This window comes from Adiantum capillus-veneris, chromosome 20 (assembly GCF_014529385.1).
Source record: "Adiantum capillus-veneris isolate H3 chromosome 20, ASM1452938v2, whole genome shotgun sequence".
In the NCBI taxonomy this organism is placed as follows: domain Eukaryota; kingdom Viridiplantae; phylum Streptophyta; class Polypodiopsida; order Polypodiales; family Pteridaceae; genus Adiantum; species Adiantum capillus-veneris.
Window position 1 is genome coordinate 106,282,911 of NC_140950.1, and position 22,578 is coordinate 106,305,488.

General features: G+C 43.1%; 1 protein-coding gene across 1 annotated transcript; it reads right to left on the reverse strand.

The window, feature by feature from the left end:
* Positions 1 to 680: 680 nt before the first annotated feature.
* LOC147433033 (uncharacterized) lies at positions 681 to 18,578 on the reverse strand. Its single transcript, XM_086492785.1, has 6 exons — positions 18,294 to 18,578; positions 3,370 to 3,573; positions 2,996 to 3,055; positions 2,846 to 2,913; positions 1,092 to 1,185; positions 681 to 979 (listed from the first exon to the last, which is right to left on the reverse strand). Exons 2-6 carry the CDS (start codon positions 3,514 to 3,516, stop codon positions 881 to 883), a joined length of 468 nt encoding a protein of 155 aa, XP_086348911.1. The 5' UTR covers positions 3,517 to 3,573; positions 18,294 to 18,578; the 3' UTR covers positions 681 to 880.
* Between the last annotated feature and the right edge of the window lie 4,000 nt (positions 18,579 to 22,578).

The window sequence follows — 22,578 nt, forward strand, 5'->3', positions numbered from 1 at the left end:
GAGAACCAAGACCACTAGCATTAGGCTTGTGCTAATCTTTGCAATGCAAGAGAAGCATGTAAATAGTACAAACATAAATAATGGCCCTCCATTTATTTTATATTATGTTAAGAGGATGATTTCAAGGAAATAAAATTTTTCATATGCGGCGGTGATACCTGTGAAGAAGTTTCCCAATTGCATGCTATGGTTGAGTTACTGGCAAACACTGGGCAAACACTGATGATCCTATTGAGCATGTTGAAAACCCTTTTAATGAGGACACTATCCATGAGGAATGTCACAACTACACATGTGATGAAGATAGTGAAAACATGCATATTCTAATCAATGAAGGGAGCATGGAGTTTCTTGGAGATATATTTTTCATGCCTTGTGAAATGAGATGACAGATGTTTGCAATATGACGAGCAGGAAGCATGAGGTGGATATGTATGAAGGCGTAAAATAGGCAGAGGGGAAAGTTGATGCCCTGTTGGAGAAGCTGGTGAAGGATCATATGATATAATGATTGATAAAAATCCATGTGTGGTGTGTGTTCCTCATGCTCGAAAAAAGAAGCGCATGAGACATATGGAGTGCATCTTCATTTTAGGAATGAACAAGGTTATGAAGGGTATCAATATGGCCAATTTATAGATGATTATGTTATATAGCCCCTGTGATCTAGGTACCCATGAAAAATAAAATGCACTTTTTTAAATTTTAGCTTACTTTATTATGCAAGGCAAGAGATTGGTGTAGCACCACCGAGGGCGTTACATTATGAGCCCGTACGTGTATTGTTGGAGATCCTACTTGTATATAAATGAATTGTTTGTTAACATTTAAGTTGGAACACTTGGAAGGTTCTTGTAGTTCTTGTAGCTGCAATCATGAATCATAAACTTTGATATTGCATGCTTGAGGCATTTTTCATCAGCAGTTTTGACTCTTTCACATTAGTTTGTGTCTTTCCAGAGCGTTTGTAGTCTCTAATCTGCAGGGCAAAACAGCGCGTGTGCAGTAAATAAGAACAGTAACGGCCTTATTGCTAAGCTTGATTTATTGAAGGTCACCAAAATATGGCAATGCCTGAGACAAGTTCTTACAAGCTTTGCATAATATTTTTGAGCATGAGTTCTGACTTGAGTTGAACTTCTTGTGCCCACAAACTTGGCAATGGCGACAAAGTCGGTTCCAAATCTGAACACAACATTTCCATGTAAAGCTTATTCAATTTAAGCCAACAAGCGATAATTTTTCTTTTTTCTTCTACAAAGACCAAAATGCCAAATGAGAGTTTATCAATTAATAAAGGCCTTGCCCTAAAATCACAAGCATAAACCATGTGCTTTCCATGTCTGATCAAAGTGCAAAAAATCAGATCATCAGCTGTCCAATGCTTTAATCAAACAGTATGTAATCAGATGACTTCAGCTAAAATTGCAAAATCTCCACAAGATTCTAAAGCTTGGTCTCTATTAGTAATTAAAAAGAAAAGAACATGGTGGTCTACTCTCTTGTTGCACAGAGAAGAACCTAAGAAGTCTGTAAAATTCAAGAGAGTTTTCACTTCTGCCTAAATAAAGGACGAATATGAAGGAGATATCATCACGGCTTGGTATCATATAAGAATGAATAAGAAAGACACTTTGGATGACTATTGCTAGCAGTTTTGGGATACCTTTTTGCCAATTTCCTCGTTTCGGCGGATCACTTTGAAGGACCAAATTGAGTGGTTTTGTTGTGGATTGCAAAAAAAGATTTGACGTTATTGTCCACAAAAGAAGTTTGACTCCATTCAGAGACTTATGGGACATACCAAGGAAGGTTTTGGTATGCATGCCAGCTCATTGACCTATTCTACAGACGAGCCAATGTCCACCTCAACGGGGCTCTTCCAAGGAAAAGAAAGAACAAAGAGAACCTCATTCAAAATTTCCGAAGAAGGGAAACAACTTGATAGTTCATCAAAGAGTTCCAAAGAAACAAGGGAATCAAGAGATGGTTCATTTCATTTATGCCATTGTTTTGGTCCTTCCTAAAGTTCTTGTAGCAAAAGACTCCACTGAGCCTACTGTCTCTCTAGCTCCTCTGCCTACTGTCTTTGCTGATGCACAACCCTATGTGTGCATGAAGCTGCCGGGTGACCTGGTCTCCCACAGCAAAGCAATGACCAGGAAACCCAATAAAGAACACCCTCTACCAAGTCTCTCCTCCATAACTGGTCATTGAGATGGAGCAAGGAGGATCTCACGAAAGAGGGGTGAATAATAACTCTGATGATGGTGGGGGTCTCACCTCCATCACATGGGACACTTTCCTCACCTAAAAGCACACCAAATTCCTTCCAATCTCTTAAAAATGCAGCCATAACTCTGGGAAGAGGCCAGGTAGTACTCACAGATGGAGACTAGGCATAGATCTATCTTGTGCGGGCAAGGGTCTTGCAATTAGAATGAGGTAGCAAAAAACTCTGCTCTAGACAAAAGGGCTCTATGCTAGGAGCTCTTGTTTTACCTCTTGACACTAAATTGGCAGCACTGCACACTAAAAACTTTGCTTCAGCTGTTATGTAATTGCCATAGTCCAAGTAATCTACTACCGTCCTCGTTCCTCTAAACTAGGAAGTGACCTCAAGTTACACTTCGAACATGATATGTTTTTATGTGTTCTTCTTGGCTTTCAGGTTTCCCAGAGATAATACAAGCAACATGAGTGTCTTTGAACTGCCAACAGAGATGAAATGAAACAGAAGTTGCAAAAGAAGCAACGTTAAACTTTTTAATAGGCCAGTCTGTACATGGCATTACAATATATGAATACATAAGCAAATCTGATAAGAAGTAAAAAGGATCCTCACGTTTTCAATGCCTTTTCAAATCGCTGCCTTTCTTCATTGGTCCAGTAGCGGCTTTCAGATGTTATTTGCTATATTGAGCAAAACATAAGTATTTAAAGATTTGGATGCCTGCTCCTTAACACCCAGCACCTGTAGAGTTAAACTAGTTACCTTGGTTTCGCGGGGGGGAGGCCTATCTCGTTGCTGTTCCTGTGCCCGAAGAAGTAGAGTCTACACATAATTGTAAGAATCCCATCTTTAGAATCTCCATTGAAGTCTCTTAGTGATACAAAGAGCTTAGAAAACTAGCCACTTGTGGTGTGTTCTCTTATCCTTAAATAGCAAGTTCAACCTTAATTCTCTTTTGATGTCAAAACAAACATTTTAGTTATAAGAAAACTATCAGATTAAACCAGAGATGCCTGTTTCATTGAAAACCTTAATTGGTTTGATAAATAAGCTATGCTTTATGTACATTAAAGCCAGGAAATATTACAGCCATGCTCTCACTCTCTGCAGTTTTTGTCTAAAGTTAAAAAGCATACCTTCTGCTTGGCCAGCTCAAGTTGAGACTCAAGGTCTTCAAGGTAGTGTGGAGCAAGGTGCTGGTGGTCTGTGTGAAGATATGCTTCAGGGGCAAGCTTGACAGAGCGAGCTGGGGGTGCTAGCAATCCCAAAGCAAATGGGTCCATGCTTTAGTCACCTCTTATTGTACCATTCAACCTTTATTGACTTAGAAAAGGACACACCTATGTACATGAATACACAATCAAGAAAGTTATGTTCATAGCAGTACAGAAAAACTCCATAGCCCCCCACATGTCAACCGGGGCTACACACACTGGCACCCATTTGGAGGAATTTCAGACATTACTAAAGAAAGAAAACTTATTTAGTGAAGAAAACACTCTGAATCGTAAAATCTTGCAAATAGAAAAATTTATGAAATCTAGCATATCTACCACGAAATATGGAGGAATGAAGAGAGAGAGAGAGAGAGAGAGAGAGAGAGAGAGAGAGAGAGCAATAAAACTCAATAACGCTAGAAAATGCTCATGCAATGGATAATGACAACGAGAGGGTAAGAATCACCTTTAACACTAGAATGGTAACCTAACAGGACATAAAAGTGTCCTTTCAGGGTTTTGGGAAAAAATTCCAAAACCATAGTAGATCCACTCATTTTGAAAAATCCTTTCATGATCTTATAGTTCAATAACTACTACATATGGAAAAAATGAGAAACTTGTAATTTTTCTCATCCCTTGGTCACTACAAGCCTCCAAAGTTGATGGACCAGTGCATTTTGCCCAAAACAGCTATTTCTTACGGTTGATTGCATATAAATAAGAGTGGAGATTTTTGTAGGACATGAGATAAAATGCCCCGTTAACTTCAATGGGTTGGTGACCAAAACATATGGTTGCTTTTACCTCACTATTTTCTTTTTGGGCAAAAAAAATAGGTACAAAAAAGTTGCATTTTTGCCACTCTGCGGACCTATCATCAAAGTTTCTATAGTCACGCTCAATACAGATACTATATACATGTTTTCTTAGTTCCCTTTGGGCCTCTGGATTCAAAAGGAGCCATGGAACATGTCAAAAGGATAATGGATCTCTTACAATTGGAACCTTGGGGGCAATGATAAAGTGCTAAATACAGCAAACATGAAAAAACTGGGTTTAGCATTATGACCTCTAGAAACCCGTAGAAACTACTCAATATCTAGCCAAGTTTGTAGTCTATGATTAGATATGGTTACTACCTACAAAATACACACAATTGGCCTAAGAAACTAGCAATATTGAGAAAGTTATACTTGCTACTCTAAAATGTATCGTATTCTTCAGCAATCAAAAAACTCAACCATCATCATATACTATGCTATATAGCATATTAGGTCCCCCAAAACTCAAGCAAGATTAGCTTTATGTTATACATTACACTTACACAATCAAAATTGAATTTGGATATCAAGAAAGCCACCAAAAAAATCATAAAAGTGCTAATTTTGGCCAAAAAACAGAATTATGTAATTCTTGTAGATTGGTCATAACTTTCAATTTTAACACTTAGCTCCCCCTACAAGCATCAAAACATGTTGAGAACTATGAAGGCCTAACCTCTAGCCATCTAAACCTCACAAACATGAAGGTTAGAGTGGTATAGTTGCCAAAAATTGAAAAAAAGCCAAAAACAGGACCCGTTTTTTCACATAGTTTAGGTTCAAAAATGTTGCGCAAGAGTAAGGTTAATGGTGAGATCGATACTCAAAAAAAAATGCTAAGTTTTTTTCAGCTCATAAGGCAACTTTGCGGATATATAGCACCTAGAAATTCATTTTCATACTCTTCAAATAATTCAAGCAAAATGGTCACTTAACAGGACACAAAAGTGTCTAAGGACATAAAAGTGTCCTGTTACCATTCTAGTGTTAAAGGGGTGCTATAAAACTGGGACCAAATTGTGAGAGTGCGTGTGCGCGGAAGCGTGAGAGAGGAGAGGAAAGGAGAGAGACATACTAGACCACAAACGCAAGATATAGTGAAGAGGGGGCGATCAACCCCGACTACCATGAGCAGAAGACTCAATACACAATGACCAGATGATGGAAGTGGGTACCCCCTTGGCCCCATAAATAGGTGCCCAAGGGGAGGTAGGGCAATGCCAGATAAAATCCCCCATGACCCAAACAAGAAAAGAAATATATTTGAGGGCTCAAGGCGCCCGGACGAGGCGGGCAGGCCGCCCCAAACTCAGGCAGCCGGATCAGGTACAACCTAGACTATGGGTGGCCAGCCCGGAGACATACTAGCCGTACAAGTATACCCTAGACCTATGTGAAGCAGGAGAGTGGTGTAAGTCTAGCACCCCACTGTATGAAGCCGAAGTGTGAGGCAAATGATGAAGATGTCTTCTGCCATGTCCGATGAAGGAAACTCCGTTAGTGTAGTAGCAGTGTAGGGTGTCCCAACGTCCAAGCGATCTCCATGGTAAAGTGCCGTCACGAGCAATGTGGCAAACTGCTGTACTCCACAGATACAGGGTGAAGATATTGCGGGAAGGTCTCAAACTGAGTGTGAAAACAACTCCTGATAGACTTGCAAGTGTCCTGCCCAATAGGATACGTGGTGTCTGTAGTCAAACCGTCTGGAGAAAATAAGGAAGCCCAAGAACCGTCATGAGTATGATTGGGAGCCTGTCAATGCATGAACCTGTAACCCAAGTGTGGCCAAGTGGCTAAGCTGTGTAAAACTCCAGGAAGGCCAGATGTAGCAATCTGCGTCATCAACATCCTCCGAAACAAGGAAAGCCAAACTAAACAGTCTGCACTGTAGAAGCTACCGTAAGCTGCAACAGTCACTGAGAGACCGCACGGACCACCACCGGATGGTATTCTGTCAGTAGGTAGAGTAATCCAAGATGAGGGGAAAGCCAGACTCAACAGTCTGCGCTATGAAGGGCCTCCGAGAAGAGGTGTGGTCAGACAAAGCTGTCTACACCGTGATCATCCTATATGAAGAAGGGAAGCCAGACTGAGCAGTCTGCGCTGTGAATAATCTCTAAGAAAAGGAAAGGGCAGATCAATCTATTTGCGCCGTCCTGCTTGTATCTCTTGCCTCCAACTCTCCAATGTCAACCAAAACAGAATCCGCACCAGCAACGCCACCAAACCGCTTCTTGGTGTGGCTCTAAATGTGAATGAGCTGGGAGTGGTCTACTGCCCAGGTCGGGTGATAAGTCTGTTGTAAAGTTACCGAGGGTGAGTGTAAGCAACTCTGAAGGTAGCAATCCAAATGATCAAGAGTGTAGAAGAGCAACTGCACTACCATCCAAGCCAAGCTCCAGGTGACTCCAGATGTAGTCGCGGAATAATGCCTGATCTCTCGCATCTCGCGGGTAAACTCTCCAAGAGAGTCCAAAGCACTGAAGTCACACTCCAATCTATAGATCCAAGCAATGTACCTGTCCAAGAAGAGATCCAAGATCCTCTGCCTAAGTCCATGTAGATGCTCCTGTGTAAGCAAGTGATTTGACATGTCGAGGTCAAGTGATAAGTGTTTGTCCACCCGCTGTCTTCTCTGGGAATGTCGGAATCCCATATGCCATGACCATGGCCATGTCTCTTGTGAACTCCTTTGATGAGTGCATATGTGTGTCCATAGCAAACCACAAGTCACCACCCTCTCTGGAGTGCGCAACCGCCGAATGATGGCTGGAATGAACAGGTCTCCCAAGGACCGTACGCCCATGTATGATCAAGCCAAAGTCGAAGATACCGTGTACTGCAGCAGTCACTAAGAGACTGCATGGAACACCATCGGATGATGTCCTGGCAGGAGGTAACTTCATCCTCTGTGAAAAACACAAGCCAAGTGTCTTCTATCCACCCAAAAACACAACTACGAGGTGATGAAAACGCTGCTGTCCAGCAATTTTCGGCGTGCTCGTACGCTCCCAGTAGGGTCTGGAGCAGTGCAGAGGGTGTGGGGAGGGTGGAGAATCAAAGTCACAACCCCAGGTGGGCTGAAAACAGAGGAAAAACAGCAGGTATGTATGGCTGAAATTTGTAGCAGATGTAGAGGTCAAAATTTCTTTGACCCAATTCTTCTTCCTCTTCTTCTGACAGTTCTTCTAGCTCTTCCTCTTCCGACTCGAGTGAGGAGGATAGAAAGGGCAAGAAGCGAAGCAAAAAGCAAAGCTTTGGAAAGAACAAGAAAAAGGCAAAGAAGATCAGATTCCGACCAGTTTCTGATAGTTCTACAGAGGAGTCATCCTCTGACAGTTCGGACTTCAACGATCACATGTTTCATGCAAAGAAGAAGCACTTTTACAGAGCCAATCAATACAATTTCCTTGAAGATAAGAGCAAGAAGACGAAGGAATTTAAAGAGGATGGACAATCAATAAAATTTGAATCCTTTTCTGGATTCCAAGATGCTCCAAGGGCTTTGGCTTTCATTCAGCAGTTTGACATAGCCTTCTCTGGAGGGTATTACTCAGAGCACTCCAAGATCAGGAGGGCTGCATCGTTTTTAAAGGGAACTTCTTGAGCATGATGGTCAACTCTTCTTCTGAGGAAAGAAGCCCCGGTAAAGTGGTTCAAATTCAAACGGCTCTTTATTTCTTTATGGTTGACTCAAGAGTACGAACGAGATGTGAGAACCGCTTGGAACCATCTTCGGATGACCAAGGGTGATACTTTGGACGCTTATTGCGAGAGGTTTTGGGATTCTTTTCTACCAACCTCTTCGTTTAAGAAGGTCACTTTTAAAGAACAAATTGAGTGATTTTGCTACGGACTCCCTACAGAGATCCGAGATTATTGCCTTGAACAAAAGTCTAAGTCTATTCATCAACTAATGGGACATGCGAAACGGGGATCTCGATACATTCAGGAAATTTGACCTACCCCACTAATGAAGTTTTGACTCAGAAGACCAAACAGACCTCGAATAAAAATAGAAAGAAACAGAAGCCCCAAGAAAAGAAAGAGACACGACCCAGATTGACTATTAGAGAAAGAGAGATAACTATCTACTAAGCAAGAGTGTATCTTGCTACAGTTGGATATTGATAAAGCCTATGACAGGATAACATGGTCATTTATTGAAGATGTCATGAAGTCATTTGGCTTTGGGTCGCGGCTGTGCCACCTGGTCAGCACCCTCGGTGCTGGTAGCCAATTGGAACTCCTCTTTAATGAGAGAATTGTGGGTTCTTTCGAGGTCAAAAGATCAATAAAACAGGGTTGCCCACTTGCAATCCTAATGTTTGCCATTGGATCCCACTCTTTGGTTACATTACTTGCAGACAGTGCTTCTAAAAGGGAGATTCAAGGATTGGCTCTGCCTAGCAACGACCAACTTTTGGCAAAGATTTTTGCAGACAACTCTCTACTCGTCCTTAAGGCTTGCCATGAGGTTATCAAGAAGGCAAAGAGGGGAAGTGTTTTGGTTGCGGGGAACAAGGGCACATCTTCGCAAAGTGCCCCAAGAAGGCACAACGAGGACAGACTGAAGACAGGCCAGAGAGTTCTAGAGCAACGGAGGAATGTGGCAAAAAAGGCGAGATGAAAGCAGGATTAGTACCAAATTGCATGGGAACCGACCCAAGCCAGATAGATGAAGGTACAGAACTTTGACGCGCATGGGGAAAGTCAAAGATCAGGAAGCCATTATCTTTTAGATGGAGGAGCCAAGGCCAACTTCATTTCACTTGAATTGGCGGCGCGGCTCAAGATTACACCGGACAGGATGGGGCCACCAGCAGAGACAGTTCTAGTGGCGCACAGACGGGATGTAGCCATTACGCCTGTCATTGTTGTCAAGGGTATTTAGGGCACAAGGACTTTTACATCATGCCTTTGGAAGGGTGTGACGTCCTCCTAGGTATCTGTAACAAACTGCTGACGTGTCAAAGCCCTGAAGAATGGAGTCAACTTGTAGATGCCGGCCGAGGGGCCTAAACCCTAAGAAGAACAAGTAACAAAAGAAGAAGTCCAACCAACTTATGGGGAACCTCTACGATGGGGCCCCAAGTGACATAAAGGAAATAAAGCAGGACCCACACACACAAATTGCGTAGCTGCTGATGACGTGGCATATTTCCGAAAAAAATACGTTGACTGATGACGTGGCAAGCTGTACGGATTTTCACGTTTTGCGTTGACTGCTGACATGGCAGCTATACGGATTTCCATAAATTACGTTGGCAGCTTTTTGGCATTGCTTTTGGACCAGAAGCTTTTGAGTTTTGAAGGCTTTTCACTGTAACTGCTTTTCAGGCCTAGGACCTTTAAATATGAGGTTAGGGCTCATTCTCTGGCATGCTTCCTGGAGAAGGTGCAGAGTCTGGAGTACCGGCTTGTACTGTGTTGATGCAATATAAAGAATACCGAAAGCTGTACTCCGCCGATACAGGGTGAAGATTCTGCGTGAAGGTCCCGAACTGAGTGTGAAAACAACTCCTTGTCATGAAAGAAGTGCCAATAGACTTGCAAGTGTCCTGCCCAATAGGATCCGTGGTGTCTGTAGTCAACCGTCTAGAGAAAATGGAGAAGCCCAAGAACTGTCGTGAGAATGTACGGAAGCTTGTCAATGCATGAACCTGCAACCCAATGTGGCCAGGTGGCTAAGCTGTGTAAAACTCCAGGAAGGCCAGATGTAGTAATCTGCGCCATACTCGTCCTCCGAATCAAGGAAAGCAAGACTAAACAGTCTGCACTATAACTATAACCTAGACTGAGAGATATAATTGTTGGATTAGACAAAACAGGAACATGGGTAGCTAACTGCTGCTCCAAAGCAGGCACCGATGAGGGTCATAACCTCACCGTACAGGTGCGTTTTCAGCGATGTGTATGCGTTGTAAATCGGCTGTTTTTCAGCCATACGGACACCAGAATCATTGGGAATCGTGCCCCACTGGTAGAGAACAACTAGCGGACTGTTTAGGGCTGAAAACAGGGCAAAAACCAGTAAATACAGCGTGCTGAATTTACTGTTTTTGGGCAGGAATCAGAGGGTATACGCTAGTAGAAGTGAGTTCTAGCAGGAAATTGGTTTTGCGCAAGTTTTGGGGCTGTTATGCTGCCGAAATTTGGCCAAAACACATAGTATCTAGCTGGATACAGGTGAAGGATTCCCATGACTCTTCTTTGTAATTTACCCTCCTAAAGAATAAAGAAATACGGAAAGGGGCGCCACTTTTGGGGCCTACACGTTGTCGGCGTATGCTCAGAGCATTCTAGCTTTCGAGCAGTGTGTGTACTTAAGTGTTAATTCCCGTCACAAGTTTCCTTCACACGTTCTCTCTGTGTGTGTCTAAAGTGAAGAATTTCGGGTGAAAGCCAGAGCCTACCGCCCCACGAGCCGGTTTCAAGGTTCCATTGCCGGGATACCAATCACTTTTTCCTCAAAGACTAAGCCTCGGTTGTTTTGGGTAAAGACACAGAGTACAGGAACGCGGGATTACACTATGGCCGACAAAGGGAAGGGCATTATGAAAGAGGGTTCCTCTTCACATGATAGACAAGAAATTCAGCATGTTCGCCCTGCCAAAAAGTGGTCAAATTAGGACTGATTTTCTTTTGTGCTTACTTGCTCGTGGGTAGTACGCTACAGTGTTGTGGAATTATGCTCGTTTGCAGAGGCAAGAGCCTCTTGCACAGGTAAAAAGTTAAGGGACAGGTTGCAAGATGCTATGTGGTGAAGTTCAAGAACTATCCACCTATGGATGGAAAGTGGATGAAAGAGCATGAACTGTCAGAGTCACCAAATGTATTGCAACTTTACCTTGAGGTCTTTGGGTTACAGCCTACTTATGCCCCAACCCAACCTGTGCAAAGGAGGGATAATGATAGAGCTAGCACGTCATATGTACATATGAAGTCAGTGTAATTGATGGAAATGACATAAGTATGAAGGTCTCATTAAGTCATTTGTATCTATGTGTTACGACCTTTCTTGCGGATACAGGCGATGATAAAAGAGTGCTAACAACACAAGATCATCAGTGGCATGTATTTATGGTATGCAATCGAGGACGTTTGCGATTTCAAGAGAGAGGTATGTCACAAGGACGTGGCAATTGCTAACCTTAGTTGTTGGTTTCTTTCCAATGATTTTTGTTTAATTTTTGAGACCCTCTTTTTGAAGTTGCAAATAGTCGGACATTGTATGGCCAATGTGAACGGTAGTTTCACCCGCAGACAGAAAGTTGGTCGGCACTGGAACACGTAAAGTAAAAGGATGTCTAGGCTCAATTCAAGATCATGTAGGTACCCCCGTCACACTTAGCAAGTTGGTGGATACTAGGAAGTGAACTCAATAAAGGCACAAAGTCAAGGTGGGATCACCGACAGAAAGTATCCGACAGTTGGACCACATTGCACTTCTAGATGCTGTTCCAATGAGAATAGATGGTCAGAAGACCACTGGGAGCGCAATGGAAGCATCTCCTAAAATCTAGGGAACTGCTATTTTGGGCCACGAAATCTGTTCGCGTCATTAGCTTCAAAATGATGAGCGAAACATTTTATTACTCTGCTGCAAAGTCAACTGATGCACCAATTGAGAGATCTTTAAGCAGGGAGCCCAATGCGGGGAAATTGCATGTATGAGTGCCAAGTGGCACTTTTTGGCCAATTTACCAAGTTTGGGAGAACACAACTCGTAATTGACTTTTTTGAGCAGTTTTGGAGGCTGACAACTCTAATTTTCAGCCATTTCTCTCCATTTTTGAGCTTCCCATGACTTTACCTAGGACCTAGGAGCTCATTTTTAGCATTGGAAGGCATCAGATGCGTGTTTACAGGGCTGTTTTGCTGTGTTTTCAGCGATACGCAGGTTTTGGCAGCCATGGAAATCTTCTCCGTTTTGCATCTATTTGTTCACAGATGCATTACAGGTCAAGCGCAGAAGAGGGGGCGCTCGATTTATGTTGGGGGGATGCTTCTTTGAGAGTCTGTCACAGGTTAAGAGCTAAGGAGTGCTTTCTTTCCCTCTCATGTACAGTGTGGTGCTAGGAGTGAGGCCCTGCACACTACACACTGCTCTCTTAACTCCCCTACGTGCAGTTATGTGATGCCCCACAAGAGGGCTCTTCATTTGACTGATGTACAGTTGTGTGGTTTCATGCTTTTGTGCTGAGGCAAGAGCCTCCTTGAGCAGGAATAGGGGTAGCTAACTGCTGCTCCAAGGCAGGCACCGGTTAGGGTCATAACCTCACCGTGCAGGTGCGTTTTCAGCGCTGTGTATGCGTTGTAAAACGGCTGTTTTTCAGCCATACGGATGCCAGAATCATTGGGAATCGTGCCCCACTGGTAGAGGGCAGCTAGGGGACTGTTTGGGGCTGAAAACAGGGCAAAAACCAGTAAATACAACGTGCTGAATTTATTGTTTTTGGGCAGGAATCAGAGGGTATACACCAGTAGAAGTGAGTTCTAGCAGGGGAATTGGTTTCGCGCAAGTTTTGGGGCTGTTATGCTACCAAAATTTGGCCAAAACAGATGGTATCTAGTTGGATACAAGTGAAGGATTCCCATGACTCTTCTTTGTAATTTACCCTCCTAAAGAATAAAGAAATACCGAGAGGGGCGCCAATTTTGGGGCCTACAGGTTGTCGGCATTTATTTGGAACATTCTAGCTTCCGAGCCGTGTGTGTACTTAAGTGTTAATTCCCGTCACAGGTTTCCTTCGCACGTTCTCTGAAACCGGCCTGTTCAATCCAAAAAGGGCGGTAGACTTTACTTTAAACCTTGATTTAGCTTTCACCCATTATTAGTCGTCTATTATGCCTGTACTTTCAAGACACAACACGGGGGAAAGGGATACAGGCTGCTAGATTGCACAAGTATGAGTAAACCAGCACCAGATTGGCCCCTAACTTAGGCGCCCCTTTCGGTATTTCTTTATTGATCAAAAGAGGAAATGAACGTTGTGGATCCCTACAAGCTGCCCCGCACACACTTGGCTAAATTTCAACTGTTCCGGCCCGATTTCGGCAACATAACTGTACTAGGACCCTTCACAGTCAGTATTCCCACGCATTGACTGACTTTCCCGACGCATACGGGCACTTTGCAAAACCTGGCGAGAATCTGCAGCACGCTGAATTCTCTGTTTTCAGCCCCGAAAATGCGCCAGACCACCTGTACAGCGGACCCCTCGCATCCCCGAACCTCCTGAGGGTATTAGGGACCGTTTAGGGCCAAAACCCTAAACCTGCAAAAATACACAGCAGGCTGTAATTTACTGTTTCGGGCTCCGTTTCGCGTGCCGGTCGCATCCGTAGCAAGTCCTCGAGCTCCCGCACCTGTAGGGCTACTTGCCCTTTGAATCGGACGAGATTTCTGGCGTGAAACCTCTCCGAATTCACCTGTACCTACGGGGGATTAGCCGCTAGCTAATCCCGTACCTGTGCAAGAGGCTCTTGCCTCGGCAATCGCGCATGAACCCACACAACTGTACATTGGTCAAATGAAGAGCCCACTAGTGGGGCATAACATACTGCCATAGGGGAGAGAGAGGGCAGTGCGTAGCGTGCAGGGTATCACTCCTGGCACCGCACTGTGCATAAGAGGGAAAGCAAGCACTCCATAGCTCTTAACCTGTGACAAAAGCTGAAAACTGAGCCTTCCTTCTCTAAATTCAGCGCCAACTCCCCCTTGCATTGGAAAGTGCACCAGAATGTGCCACTTGGCGCATTTACAAGCATTTTCCCATTTCGGGGTTGCCGCCTAAAAATCTCCCAACCGGTTGCCTAGTTGACTTCACGGCAGAGTAAGAAAATGTTCTCCTTGTCATTCCGCAGGTAATGACGCAAACACATTTTCAGGTCCCAAAATAGCAGTTCCCTAAATTTTTGGAGATGCTGCCATTGTATCTATCTAGGTCATCCGACCCCCTTTGCACACTGCAGGCACACCCAAAATTGAAGTGTAGCATCTGTAGCAAAGGATTCCACTTTGGCTAGTCAATGACCCCACTTTGGCTAACCATAGTCTTTGTCCAACCTTAGTGCTCTCTTGCCCTCAGGCCTGGACTCCCTCTGGACAGTTCCACACTAGCTATGCAATGCAGGGCAGTTAGATTTCCCGAGGGGTGTTTCCAAAAAGTGAAAGTAAATAGATAATAAGAAAGAAATCAACAAAAAGGATAGATAGTAGTCACACGTTGGTGACATTCTCTCTGTGTGTGTCTAAAGTAAAGAATTTCGGGTGAAAGCCAAAGCCTACCGCCCCACGGGCCGGTTTCACAAAGAAGCCTAAGTTTCGCCCAGTTTTTGACGGTTCTACAGAGGACTCATTCTCAGATAGTTCGGACTCCGACGATCACATGTTTTACGCAAAGAAGAAGCACTTCTATAAAGCCAACCAGTATGACTTCCTCGAAGATAAAAGCAAGAAAGTTAGAGAATTCAAAGAAGGTGGACAGTCAATTAAATTTGACTCTTTTTCTGGATTTCGAGATGCTCCGAAGGCTTTGGCCTTCATACAGCAGTGTGATATAGCTTTCTCTGGAGGGCATCACTCCAAGATTCGGAGGTTCGGAGGGCTACCTCTTTCTTCAAGGGAAATGCTCCAACATGGTGGTCCACCCTTCTACTGAACAAGGAAGCTCCGGTTAAATGGTTGAAATTTAAAAGGCTTTTTATTTCTTCTTGGCTGACTCGGGAGTACGAACGAGATATACGAACTGCTTGGAATCATCTTCGGATGATCAAGGGAGATTCTCTGGACGCATACTGCGAGAAATTTTAGAGCTCTTTTCTACCAGCTTCTTCATTTAAGGAGATCTTGTTTAAAGAACAGATTGAGCGGTTTTGCTGCGCACTTCCTACAGAGATCCGAGATCACTGCTTAGAACAAAAGTCAAATTCTATTCAAGAATTGATGGGTCATGCCAAGCGGGGTTTTGCCATACATTCAGGCAATCTGACTTACCCCACTGATAAGATCGAGTCAGAGAACCCAACAGACCTCTAATAATGAAAGTAGAAAGAAAAAGAGCCCCCAAGAAAAGAAAGACAAGGATTCACGACCCCAGCTCACTCTTCGAGAGAGGGCCAATTACATCAAAGAGGGGAAGTGTTTTGGATGCGGGGAACATGGGCACGTCTCCGTGAAGTGCCCTAAAAAGGCACAGCAGGAGCACAATGAAGATAGGCCAGAGAGTTCGAGAGCAGCTGAGGAACGTGGACGAAAAGGCAAGATGAAAGCAGGACTGGTTCCAGATTGCATGGGTACTCACCCAAGCACGATTGATGAAAGTACAGAACTTTGCCGAGCTTGGGGCAAAGTGAAAGATCAAGAAGCCTTGATTTTCTTTGATGGAGGAGCCAAGGCTCACCTGAATTGGCGGCGCAGCTCGAGATTACACCCGATCGGATGGGACCACAAGCAAAAGCAGTTCTAGCAACACCCGGCAGGGATGTGGCCATTACACCTGTCATTGGCAAACTTCGGTTGCATTGTCAAGGGTATTTGGGGCAGGAGGACTTCTGCATAATGCGTTGTGGTGTCCTCCTGGGAGTCCCTTGGTACCATAAGAACAACGCCGTGGTCAATTATCACGCGAAGAAAGCGACATTGACTACTAAAAAGGGCTGAAAATTTGTACTTCATGTGAAATTGAGGGCGAGTCTGTCCCTATTGTATCGGCCTCGACCGTTTCGAAATTAATGAAATCCAATCTGTTTGTTTACTCGATCTTTTTGAAAGAGTTGTGAATGATGGACATAGGACAAATATTTCTAAACTTGATAAAGAATGCCAAGATTTTCTCCACACTCATGCCGATTGCTTTTCTGAGGGCCTACCAGGCGAGTTGCCACCAGCTCGTCCTGAGGATCATACCATTGATCTGATACTTGGAAGCACGTCAATGAACCGGCCAACTTACCGTGTGAGCCGAGCCCAAAATGAAGAAATAATGAACCAGGTGAAAGACCTCTTGGAAAAGAGTCTTATCCAGCTGAGTACTTCACCTTACTGCTCTCCGGTGTTGTTGCTTTTCAAGAAAGATGGATCTTGGAGAATGTGCATTGATTATAGAGCTCTCAATAAAATCACCATCAAGAACAGATTTCCGATTCCGAGGATTGATGATATTCTGGACCAACTACAGGGATCCTCTTGTTTCAGCAGAATTGATTTGAAGAACGTATATCATCAGATCCAAATCGCACCAAGAGATGTCTACAAGACAGCTTTTTAGACAAGCTTCGGTTTATATGAATTTTTGGTGATGCCTTTTGGCCTTCCCAATGCTCCAGCGACCTTTAACCGAATGATGGACAAGATTTTCAGAGAGTACATATCTTTTGTTGGCACTTTCTTTGATGACATTATAGTCTTCTCCAAGGATGAAGCAAAACATAGAGAACATCTGCTACAAGTCTTTCAAGCATTGCAAGATCACAAGTTGGTGATCAATGCAAAGAAGAGTGAATTTTTCTTAAGAGATACACTTTTTGGGACACGTCGTCTCAACAGCAAGAGTGCAGATGGACCCGACCAAGATTGAGACTATACTCGATTGGCCCGATTTGAAGAATGTCCATGAAGTTAGAAGCTTCTTGGGCTTATGTTCTTACTACCGGCGGTTCATTAGAAAGTTTGCAGAGGTTGCTTCCCCTTTGCATATCTTGACACAGAAAGAAGTCCCTTTCTCGTAGGGACACACAGAGGTGACTGCCTTTCAGACTTTGAAAGAGAAATTGACTACGGGACCAGTTTTGACTTTGTCGGATTTGCAGAAGTCATTCGAAGTATATTGTGATGCTTGTGGTCGTAGTCTGGGTGCGGTCTTAATGCAAGAAGGCCATGTCATTGCCTATGAGAGCCGATTGTTTTCAAGGCCAGAATTGACAGCACAAATATATGAGAAAGAGCTTTTGGCGGTTATCCATGCTCTTACTCAGGGCGTCCACACAGTGCAGCAGTCCGTACAGGTGCCACGTCAACAGTTTATATAGCATGTCCGTACAGCATGTCCGTACAGTTATGTCCACATCAGCAGGGGCTGTTGTCCGTAAAGTCATGCCACGCCATCAATTTGTGACACTCTCATTCCTCTCTCTCTACTCCCTATCTTTTATCTAATTTTAAAACCTACATATACAAACCCTAAACCTTAATCTAACCGTAGATTTAAACCATAATCTAGAAGCTAAGCTTAAATATAAAAACTAAATCCTAAACTTAAAACCTACATTTAAACCCTAATCCAAAAGCTATATATATCCTAAATCCTAATATTAGGGTTTAGGAATAATTCTCTATACCCCTTGGGCATTGATGATTATCATGATGATAACTTTAGTCTTTCAGTTTACTTCTTTTTTGTAAAAATTTTGTACCCAGACATTGGATTAGATCCACCAAGATTGGTCTCGTAGGTCATTTTGGCCTTTTGAAGACGTTTTATACTAATATAACATTTCATTTCATTTTCTCTCCTCGTCGAATAGATCTTTAAGGTCTCTTGGAATAGTTTCCTACGACGTTAAAACGGCGCGGGGAGGTAATGTGCGCGCGCTAATAAAAAGAGGAAAATGGTATAACCTTTCTATCACCCAAGTGTGGTAGATTGGTTATGCCATTTCCCTCTTGAATAACACGTCTTGAGTTCAACTCTCCTCGTCGGCTAGATCTTTAAGGTCTCTTGGGATAGTTTCCTACGATGTTAAAACTCTCTTCTTCTTCTTCTTCTCTCTCTCTCTCTCTACTTATGTAAATCTCTCTCTTTCTTTTTCTCTCTCAATGTATGTTTGTGTGTGTATAGATCATCTCTCTCTCTCTCTCTCTCTCTCTCTCTCTCTCTCTCTCTCTCTCTCTCTCTCTCTCTCTCTCTCTCTGTGTGTGTGTGTGTGTTGGGGGGGGGGGGGGGGGGGGGGGGGGGGGGGGGTGGTTTAAGGAAAAGAAAAGAAGGGAAGGGAGCATGAGAGAGAGGAGCATACCTGGCTCTCCCTTCTCTCTTCGTGTGCGTGCGTGTGTGAGAGAGAGAGCCCTGCACGGTGAGTCTGATGCAGCCTTTCGCGTCCTGCACCTGCCGAGTCACCTGCCCACCGTTTCTGAGACTTGCTGTTCTGCGCGCCTTCTCCGACTGTGGGCCTTCAGAGTGGTAGTTCGTAGTCACGTTTCCCTCCTTGTACAGACAGTTTCTCCGCGTCAGATTTCTGGTTTTTTTTGTTTCCCACGCTCTGTTGACAGTTGGTCTATGTAGCTATTTACTCTATTATCTATCTATTAAGGGCCGAGTCCCGCTACAGTTCAGCAATTTCCTCTATCGCGACTGAAAGTTAAGATGACTAGCCCTTTGATATAAGGTTTTTTGCAAGGATTTGGGGGGGAAGAGATATATCGAATGAAAATTCTCAACATGACCATGCAAAAGGGAAAGGTGATCTCCCCTACTACTTTTTTATACTAAAATAGGCTTCATTTGGAAATAAGAACGTGGACGTTTTACTTTCCTTGAGATGAGGGCATTCTTTTAGTAAGTTGAATAGCATTCAAATTAAAAAAATTGCTTTTCTTGTGAGACCACTCCAACGTTCAAGTACCACTAATTTCCTTAATATAAGTGGGACTTGGCTCTTACTTTGTTAATTTAAGGAGAAGAGGATATCGGATGCCAGCTTTCATCATCTCCCTCTCTTTCCCAATTTCTCCTCTTCTTCTCAGCTTCCTCCGACTGCTTTTTAGAGGTCATAGTATTGGTGTTAGCCCTATCCCCAAAGCCCTGCTGCTGACAACGGTATTCCTCAAAGCCATAGTGGAGACTAGAAATTAGAAACGGCAAGCCAGAGGTGAAAGGTTCATGTTACGGCAGATAGAGATTAGTGGCATTCATGCTAGCTAACGCTAGTGTAAATTAACAAAGACAAAAACTTGATGCAAATAGAGAGCTTGATTATTAGGATGTGAGAGAGAGTTTGTACAATGAGAAGGCCAACTTGCAAGAGAGGAGGCAAGTTGGCAACAACTACTATAGCCAAAGTTCAATATTGTTCTTGGAAAGTGGCAATTCCTCAAGTCAAGGTGTGCCACAACCTCACACCGACTCTCTACAGGACACAGTCAGTGCTCAGTGCATGGTACTATTAGATTCGACTCTCTCTCTCTCTCTCTCTCTCTCTCTCTCTCTCTCTCTCTCTCTCTCTCTCTCTCTCTCTCTCTTCACATAAGGAAAAAAAAAAGGCTCTAGTAATATCTAAAAGATTAGTTCTAAATGCAAATGCAAAAGATGGTTATGAATCAACTAAGTCACCCAAAAAAATTTGGCATAATTTAACTTAGGTTTATTCTTGATGGATCTAAGCGAGCTAGAGACGAGACTAGCCCTAATGGCTCTGATACCACTTGAAAGGTTCGTGTTAGGCCGGATAGAGGTTAGTGGCATTCATGCTAGCTAATGCTTGTGTGAATTAACAAAGACAAAAACTTGATGCAAATAGAGAGCTTGATTATTAGGATGTGAGAGAGAGTTTGTACAATGAGAAGTGTGCCCTTATATAGCACTAGGTTGAAGCATCTGCTAATGCAGTGGGTGAGGTGTAGGCCTTTTGACCTTCATTCAATGTGGTCTTTGGACTTCATTTAGTGGGGTCTTCATGGGTCATGGATGTATGCATCCATGTATGCCTCATACATTATATGTCATAGGAAAGAGGTGGTTCCCATGAGGAGGTTTACCCTAACAAGAGGTGCTTGAAGAACTCATAAAGAGCATGGTGAACGAAGGGTTAACTATAGTGGATATGCTGGCAGCAATGACAATGAACACAGAGACTAGATGGTCATCAGTTGAGGGATGGAGATGATAGAACTGCTAGCTTTCAAAAGGGCATCAACCATAGGGAGTTGAATAGTTCAATGTTTATCGAGGTACGATTTCACATGTCACGGATACTGGCTGCTTTGTGGAAGGCTTCTTGGGTGAAAGGAAGAGATTGAGCATGTGATCCAAATTGCCCACCTAAGTTTACTAATGCAAAAGATGTTGTGAAGAGAGATCAAGAGGTATGGGTTAAGGTTGTTTCCATGATTGAGAGTAAATTAGCCTTTCCATGAGGGATGTGAACAAAAAGACATGGAAAGAACGTTTTTTTCAATGAAAAGAAGCACCCCTCCATTTTTCCTCCCTTCCATGGCTCCATGTTGCAAGGTTGAGCGCTAGCACTCGCCTATGGCTTGCCTGAGAGAGAGAGAGAGAGAGGGGGGGGGGGGGGGGGGAAGGAGGGAGAGGGAGAGATGGAAAGAGGTGGTTTTTTTTATAGTCATTGTCGGCGAGTATTATCGAATTTGGAGCTCCAACTTAGCTTGCACTAGCACCCACTTTGTGTGTGTGTGTGTGTGTGTTTTAGTTATCTACATATATTACCCACAAACAAACATGCATATGTTCAAAGACCAAGGTACCCAAATAAATACAAGGTTTACTATACAAAACAAACTTTAAATAGCATAATTTTGTATAAATAAATCTTATTAGTTTGGTACAAGTCACCATCCGAATGTAGAAATTCTTTTACAAACTGCAAACCAACAACCATTCCTCCCAACAATAAAGCAACCAAAAAGCTGAATCAAAGAGAGTAGCCCTCACCTGCACCCATAGAACAACAGAACATTCTGTTAGCATTGGCTTTGTATGCAGGTGATGTATAGGCATCCTAGTTGTTATCCATGTCACAAAGTTTCAACTTCTTACTTTATTAAAAAATGAACGAACTTTAATAAGACTTTGGTAGTCAGTTACATCTTCATACCAAACTTCATCACTTTACAAACTGCCAATGATTTTCTTTTAAGTATCTTTATAATTTATCTCCTTATTCTTGCAGGTTCGATTAAGATATGCCCTCTGCCTCGACCATGCCATTTTCTTTGCCGCAAATGATGCTATATATTCATCCCTAGCTGCCTTAAGCTTTCTTTAGATCTGTGCTCTCTTGATTGGATCAATAGTAGTACTCATCCGAGCAGTCAACCTATATCTTGGTAGACCCTGATATCAGTAAACAAATAAATTTTACACACTTTTGCAAATTTCTTTTATATATGAGACCCTAACAATTTTTACCATAATTTTGAGCGACCAATTCCGCTCTCAAGTGGCTGGACTCCATAAACACCAGAGTACAGCTACAATGATTAAACCTGAAGTGATCTATACATACTATAGTAAAATGTCGAGTCAGAGAGTTTAGCGGAAACATATGAAATTCCATTTGCCACTACCCGGTCTAGCCCTATCCATGTCCCATTCGTTAACATATGCCTCAAGGTCGAGCCCTTCAAGGCCAGAATCAACTAGGGTTATCTTTCGACCAATTTTACGCCAGAAAGCAAAAACTTGAAGTTACTTAATCATGCATGTTTAACAGCATTACTCTACATTCCATAAAGAGTTTCCCTTGAAACCAAAGAAAAAGCCGAACCATCAGCTCGGAGAAGTACCAACCTAAGCCAGAGGAGTCTCGGCCGGAGCCAGAGTAACACTATACCCTTCTTGGTTTGAATCTTATTTTATGCCAAATCTCAAGTAGTCAAGCATAAAGAATAATGAACCAGAATATGGTAGCATGGGCCATATCTAAGCTAGGCCTCCAAGCAACTAGTAGAAGGTCAGATTTTATTGTAAGTCAGAGCAAACAGTAAAGTATCTAACCCATAGTATATTTAATGGTAGCATCATCACTTGATGTATGTACAAAACCAGATCTATCCAAGCAACTGATGAAGGTTAGATGTTTTGCAATCATCATTACTCAAATACCATATAGGATCCCCTTTCAGAGATGTAACTGCCAGGGTCAGATAAGTTATTAGCCAAAGCTCGAGCCCAAGCCAGAGTCAAAGCTAGCCATAAAGCAGGCTGCTTCAAGCTTTCACAAGATACAACCCTTGTATGTGTATGAAAAAACTATATCAAAGTAAAACATCCAAGTAGTAAGGTCCGATTCTCTGTAAGTTAAGAGCAACCACCCTATACCATAATACCATACCTCTTTTAGTTAGTAAACGTATCAGAAAACTATTAGCTCTGAGAAGTATTAGCTCAGGCCAGAAGAGTACCAGGCAGAGCCTGAGTTTCCAATGGAAATCCTATGCGACTTCCTCTAAGAAGTATTAGCTCAGGCCAGAAGAGTACCAGGCAGAGCCTGAGTTTCCAATGGAAATCCTATGCGACTTCCTCTAAGAAGTATTAGCTCAGGCCAGACGAGTACCGGCCAGAGC